The 6,017-nt window shown below is 55.0% G+C and overlaps 1 protein-coding gene across 8 annotated transcripts in view; it reads right to left on the bottom strand.

Moving 5' to 3' along the window:
* Window positions 1–5,908, bottom strand: part of ZNF746 (zinc finger protein 746) — a 17,242-nt gene extending 11,334 nt beyond the window's left edge. For 2 of the 8 annotated variants that reach the window (XM_023753789.1, XM_006088690.3), the window contains exons 1-4: window positions 5,690–5,908; window positions 3,011–3,310; window positions 2,802–2,883; window positions 1,746–1,859 (exon numbers count right to left, since the gene is read on the bottom strand). In XM_023753789.1, coding sequence (XP_023609557.1) covers window positions 1,746–1,859; window positions 2,802–2,883; window positions 3,011–3,310; window positions 5,690–5,719 — 526 coding nt within the window. In that variant the 5' untranslated portion in view covers window positions 5,720–5,908. Of the gene's footprint in view, window positions 1–1,745; window positions 1,860–2,801; window positions 2,884–3,010; window positions 3,311–4,377; window positions 4,746–4,894 lie in introns of those variants that run through there. The other 6 variants (XM_014455821.2, XM_014455822.2, XM_023753787.1 and 3 more) reach the window with 4 other exon arrangements.
* Between the last annotated feature and the right edge of the window lie 109 nt (window positions 5,909–6,017).

Below are 6,017 nucleotides of genomic sequence, written 5' to 3'. Positions count from 1 at the left end.
CCTCACAAGAAAAAAAAGGGGCGGGGGGCCCTATTGTCTATACAAAGGGAACAATTTTGATAGGCCCCGGACACCAGGCTTGGGTAAGGAGAGAAATTGGTCCAAGGTGGGCAATAGAAAAAGGCGGGGGGCCCAAAGGTCTTTTGGGAAGCTGGGGACCAAGGGAGGGCCTTTCTTTATTTTAGGCGGATTGGAAAAAGTTCCCCTTCGTTCCCCCCACCATCAGGGGGAATGGCCCCCGGATTGTTGGCAAAAAAGGGAGTGGGGAACTTTAAGGAAAAAGAGAGGGCCAAGGGTGCTCAAAAGGGCCCCCCTCCGGGGGGGCTCCCCCCCCCAAGAGCGATGGCAGGGGCAGAGATAAGTGAGGGAGGTCTGAAGAAGGCGGGGGAGAGACAGAAAGCATTTAATTCAAGGGGGGGGGAGCCTGGCACAGAGCAGCCCCTGCCAGGACAAGGGGGGGGGGGGGGCGGGGGAAAGGGATGTGGGAAAGGGGAAGCTGCAGAGGACACCAGGCCCCCAGGGACCCAGGTCTCATCTGAGCAAGGACGGTGGGGCAGGGACGCCCAGGAGAGCCTGAGGGTTGGAGGTCCTGCTGAGACCTGAGTTCCACAAAGCACAGCAGTTAGAGCTGGAGAAAAGTTGGAGAGGAGGTCTGACAGAGGCTGCACCAAGCCCAGAGGGGATGAGTGAGTGGGGTCCGGTCTTGGACAGGGGCGGGTGGGGATTAAGGCCATACACAATTCTCGATGTGCAGGCAGGGCATGTGGGGGTCTTACCAGCAGCCGCCCTATTTCCAGGTCCCCTTTCACTCTTATTAACGATGGTATAGAAACCACTCACGTTATAAATGTAATAAAACAAGCCCACTGTGACCCTCCCACCCAGACTAAGAAACTGCAAGATCCTGTGTCATAACCCTCTTTGTCATGCTGTCCTCTAGCTTTCAGGCTGTCCTAGGCACCTAAACAGGTGAATGCTCTGACCACTGACGGTGTGGCTGGTTCTGTACACCATCTGCCCTTGGAAAAGTGAAAGTGTAGTCGCGATGAAACAGCAAACAGAGCAGACACATTTCAGTCACCACAAATTACACACAGTAAGACTCTTTAGCAACACAGGTGAAGGGAAGAAAGGGAAGCCCAGGCATTGGGGGGACAGATGAGGAGGAGGCGGGTCTCCTCGGTCAAGGGACAGACTGTCGTTTACCCCACAGCCCCGCCAGGCTTTCTTCAGTCATGTGGCTTGACTCACACATCCACCCGTCCTTTCCTTAACTTTCAAAGGTGCTGACTGGCTCCAGGAAAATCTGAGACAGCGATACCTGGTATTCAGATTCTCCTTAAATCAATCTGGTTCTAAATCATAGCAAACGTGTGGTTAATATGTGGCTAATGGGTTAATGTTCTGAGACAACTAATGAATTTCAATGAGATGTGGTTCTTGGATGGAGGAGAGGCTGACTCTTCATGAAACTCAATGTTGTCTTTAATAGACTCCTACCTTCCCTATCAATGTCCTTCCTTCACTTTCACTAATTCAGTGCTACTGGTTCTGTTTCTTTCCTAAAAGTCTGGGTTTGCCATCTGTTTCCACGCTCGGACGTATTCCCGAGTGTTAGCTGAATAAGGTATAGGTCACAACTCAACTACAAAACAAAACTTAGAAGGCCATGCCCTCTCTGGACCTTTACTCCTCTGTTTCCATCAGATGCCCAGTGTCTCCCTGGCCCCCGCCCAGCTCCTCACCTGGACTCGGGTCCACAGGAACATCTGGAACCTTGGGGGCTGTGCGGCGCCAGCCACACGGCTCCTTCCCTGGCTCAGTCTGGGAGAGGACCTCGGGCTTGGAGATGGCGTAGTCTGAGGAAAGACACAAAGGTTAGCTTTTCCCATGTGGTTCCATTCAGAGCTGGGGATAGCAGCCTGGGAAACCCAGAATGGCCAAGACACTAAATTCCCTGATTGACACAGAGCAGTGTTCTCAACCACAAGCAATTCTATCCTCAGGGAGACATTTCTGGTTGTCAGGCCTGAGGGCTGGAGGAGAGGTGCACCTTGTGAGGAGGTCAGGATGCTGCTCCCCACCACACAGAATCATCTGGCCCCAAATGCCACAGTGCCAAGGTGAAGAAACTCTAGTATAGTCTCCACATTAAGAAGCGATACATTTCTGCAAACTGAAATAGAACATCACACCTTCACCTGCTCCATCCTCACTAAGGATGCTCACTGCCTCCAGGTCTGGGGTCACAGAAACACCCCGAGAGGAAGGAAGCCCAGGAAGAAAGAGCCCAGCCCTTCTGGGGTATCACATGAGGAGAGTGGCAACGGCCTCGGGTCTGGGGGAGCAAAGTCTCGAGCATGAAGACAGCACTGGCTGCAAGAAGCATGGTCTGCTCACATTCTCCATTGACCCAGAGGAGCGTCACAGTCAAGGCCACATCTCTCAGTAAGAGAAAGCTAAAAGAGAAGGCCTTTCTCAAATGTGGGTGGATGAGCTCCTGGAGTCAGTGGTAGGCGCCTTCTCTAAGCCTCAGCAGGGGAATGGAAACAGCCTTGCTCCACCCCTGGTTAGGTGAGGGGCCACCCCACCTCAGTCTGGTATCCTGTGAATTTCGCCAGGGGAGGGGACCTTACAACTCAGTCACCCAGCACTCATCTTTAGGATGAAGAGATAACTCTTTGCATGGTCAAAGTTTCCAGTAATTTATATATCCTTGTGCTAAAACCCACCAGCATGAAAAGAGAGATCTGAGGACTCCCCTAATAACACTGAACAGAGAAATGACTGTCAGGCCTCACCCAGGGAGACCAGTGTCTCGTAGTTGCCCCTCCTCACGTGCTTGTACAGCTCCTTTTGCCATTCGTCCAGCTTGCCCCACTCCTGCTCGGAGAAATAGACAGCCATGTCATCAAAAGTCATGGGCATGTGGAACCTCAGGTGTCACGCATGCCATCCACGTTTACAGGCACAGCCCCAGGGGCTGCCCCACCCCAGGCGCCCAGCTTACCTTGGGGGCCTCTCCCTTGCTGCCCGGGGGCAGCCGCAGGACCCAGAAGTTCCTGTTCCTCAGCAGGTTCTCCATGTTCTCCAGCCGCCTCTGCAGCAGCCCGTACTCCTGCAGCAGGGTCCCCAGCACCGCCCACTTGCCCTCCAGCTGGTTCCCGAACTCCAAGGTCGTCTTCTCACAGTCGGCCAGCTTCTTCTCAGCCATCCCTGTTCGACCTTCTAGGGAGAGCAAGCGGGCAGCCTGCGATTCGATCTTCCTCTCCATTGCCTGAATGGTAGCTGCCATTGTCCAGGGAGAAATCTTCCAGAAACAAAGAGAGACCAGCATTGATCATTCTACCAGTCATGTTCTATGAGCCCAGCTGTCTTTGGTGTGGGGGAGCTGGAATAGGGGTGGGAACCCACATGTGAAAAGTGGGGATGCCCTGGGCCACATGCCAGGTTTCAGTCTAACGATCACCTCCTCTGGGTGTCTTACACATCACCCAAGTCTGGGTGGCTGCCATCCCTCCAGGCCTCTGCAGCACGCCATGCAGACCCCTATGGTGGCATTCACTGCCCTATCCTTATCTCCTGCACCCTCCTGTATGACCTCTGAAGGCTGCACAGGCCCTTTTTACAGCATGGCGCATGGCCTGCGGCAGGCGCCCAGTGCAATTCTGCTAAACAAATGATGACTGAGCACTACTGGGTGTTTTAGTGGAGAAATGGTAAACTGCAGGTTTACTAGAGGCCAGCCAGCACTTCCCATCATAATCGCACAAGAACCTCTACTGATGATGACCTAGCAAAAAAACAACCCAGCTGCTTCACTGAAACGGCACAAACAAGAGTGCTGCTCAACTGCTTTTTAAAAAGCAGCTTGTGTCTCTTTTTAATAAACATAAAACCTAGTGGTTAATTCCTCTCCCCACAGGACAATCTGATTTGGTTCCCTACCCAGTTACCACCCTCCCCCCCCAAATTAAAAATCACCATTATTGCAAATCTCCACCAGCCAAGTTAGGCTTTTTGCTATAACAAGAGTCCTGGAGGCCCCTCAAGAGTCTGACTTTTTCTGTCACTATTCCTACTGCTCCTCCCAAGAGGAGAATTATGGTCTCAGACATTCTTTTCTGTGTGTGTCTCAGACATTCTTGTAGCTGCTCCAGGCTGTGACACACCTTACAGATTGGAGGGGAAGGTAAGACAACGCCATTAGGTTTCACTTTGGCGTGTGCAGCAACATCCCACAGACGTGGAGCCTCCCCATGCAGCTGACTTTCCTGTCTCTGGAAAGTTCACACAGTGGCTTGATTGACTGGCAGTTGGGGACACTGAGGAAAGGGCAGATTTTGCTTTGGGTGGGGGCTGGACCACCTGACTCACCCACAAGTCAGTGTGTGTGTTGGGGTGCGGGGGGCGGTCCTCACTATTCATGCCTCTTCCTGGCGTGCCTGTTGCCTGAGGACCCACAGTACCTTACAACATTCTGGAAATGACTCCTAAACAAATGGTAAGTGACTATTTGCAAAATAAAGAAGTGACTACTAGGAACCAGTGTGGATGCACCTAGGGAAAGTCACTGAGCACCAGAACATGGGTGGACACCTCAGAAAACAAGTGACAGGAGAGTTTGAGCAGGGGCCAGAGGATCTGGCTGTTTGCAGGGAGGCTGGACCAGATGACCTCTGACCTGAAGAAGAAAGAGCTCTGGCTGGGCCTCAGAGGAACTGGACAGGCAGAAAGCTGGATGTGTGTGGCACTCCTGCCTTTCAGAGGCTGCAGGGACTGCACTGGGCTAGCACCTCCGCCCCCCCCCCCCAACCCCCCGCCTGTCCCCATCATGATCCCAGCCTCCAAGAGTTTGGTCCAGAAGCTCCCCATCCACTTAAGTCCTACTCACCCAGCCTCCAAGTGCACCTGTCGGCCATCATGACCATCTTTGCATTGCAGAAAGGGCCTGAGTAAACTCCTACTTTGTAAACAATGAGGCCTCCCCCCACCCTTCCCGTTTTCTTACCACTTTAACCTGGCCCTGGGTAAGGCTTTCACACTACCTGGTGGGAGGTGGCGACTCTTTCTGCTCAAGCCCAGCTCCTTATTAAACGGTGGCTGGACAATACGGGGCTGTCCCGACTCCTGCCAGGGAAGCCGAAACCTCTGTGCTTGAGAGGAGCTGATGGTAAGAGAGCCCCAGATTCTTCAACAGCTCCTCGCCCATGTGGTGGAAGTCCAGGCGTTGGACCCCCTTCCAACACTCCCTCAGCCCCCTCTCTCCTGCAGCCTCCCGACCAAAGCCCTCTTTTTCAGGTGCAAGGACACCTCTCCGTTCCTTGAACAGGCGAGCACTGCCGCCTCTCCCTGAGCCGGGAGCCGTCCTCCCCGCCTGAAATCCTAGCCTTCCCTGCGAGCCCAGCTCAAATCACAGAGGCTCAGGCGGGAGGGGTGCGGACGGCAAGGGCAGCCCGTGCCCTCTGCTTCCCCCGCCTCGCAAGCATGTCTACCTCAGTGCAGGGAACACTCACCTGTTCTGCACTATTCCTGCCCGTGCCCCTGCCCGCTGCGCCCCATGCAGCGTGCTCCTGAACACAGAGCGACCTTGTCTTTGCACGCCCTCCCTAGCGGTGCGATCCTGGGCAAGTTAACTTCTCTAGGCCTCGGGTTTTCCTTTCGTACGACAGAGCGAGCGAGCACCTACCCTGCAGGCTTGCTGTGCGGACAGAAGCATGCCTAACCGGGCTGGTGCGGCGCCTGTTTCTACGCACGGGGGCAGCTGTCTTCCGCCCGGACCCCAGCGAGCCGGGCACTCGGCACGGGGTGAATGCGGAATCCAAGCCGCTTCGGACACCTCCCAGGTGCCACCGGGCCGCTGGGGGAGCTACGGGGGCAGGGAACGCCGGGCAGGGCGGTGGCAGAGAAAGGAGATGCGGGGAGGTGGGGCGCCCAGACGCAGGGTCCGCGGTGGGCCGGGGCAGAAGCCGCGAGTCTCCGGAAACGGCGCGGGGCGCCTCCGGGCGGGACGGCCG

This window comes from Myotis lucifugus, unplaced genomic scaffold (genome assembly GCF_000147115.1).
Source record: "Myotis lucifugus unplaced genomic scaffold, Myoluc2.0 scaffold_51, whole genome shotgun sequence".
Lineage (NCBI taxonomy): Eukaryota > Metazoa > Chordata > Mammalia > Chiroptera > Vespertilionidae > Myotis > Myotis lucifugus.
Note: the sequence above shows the minus strand (reverse complement) of the source record. Positions and strands in the feature narration are given on the sequence as shown.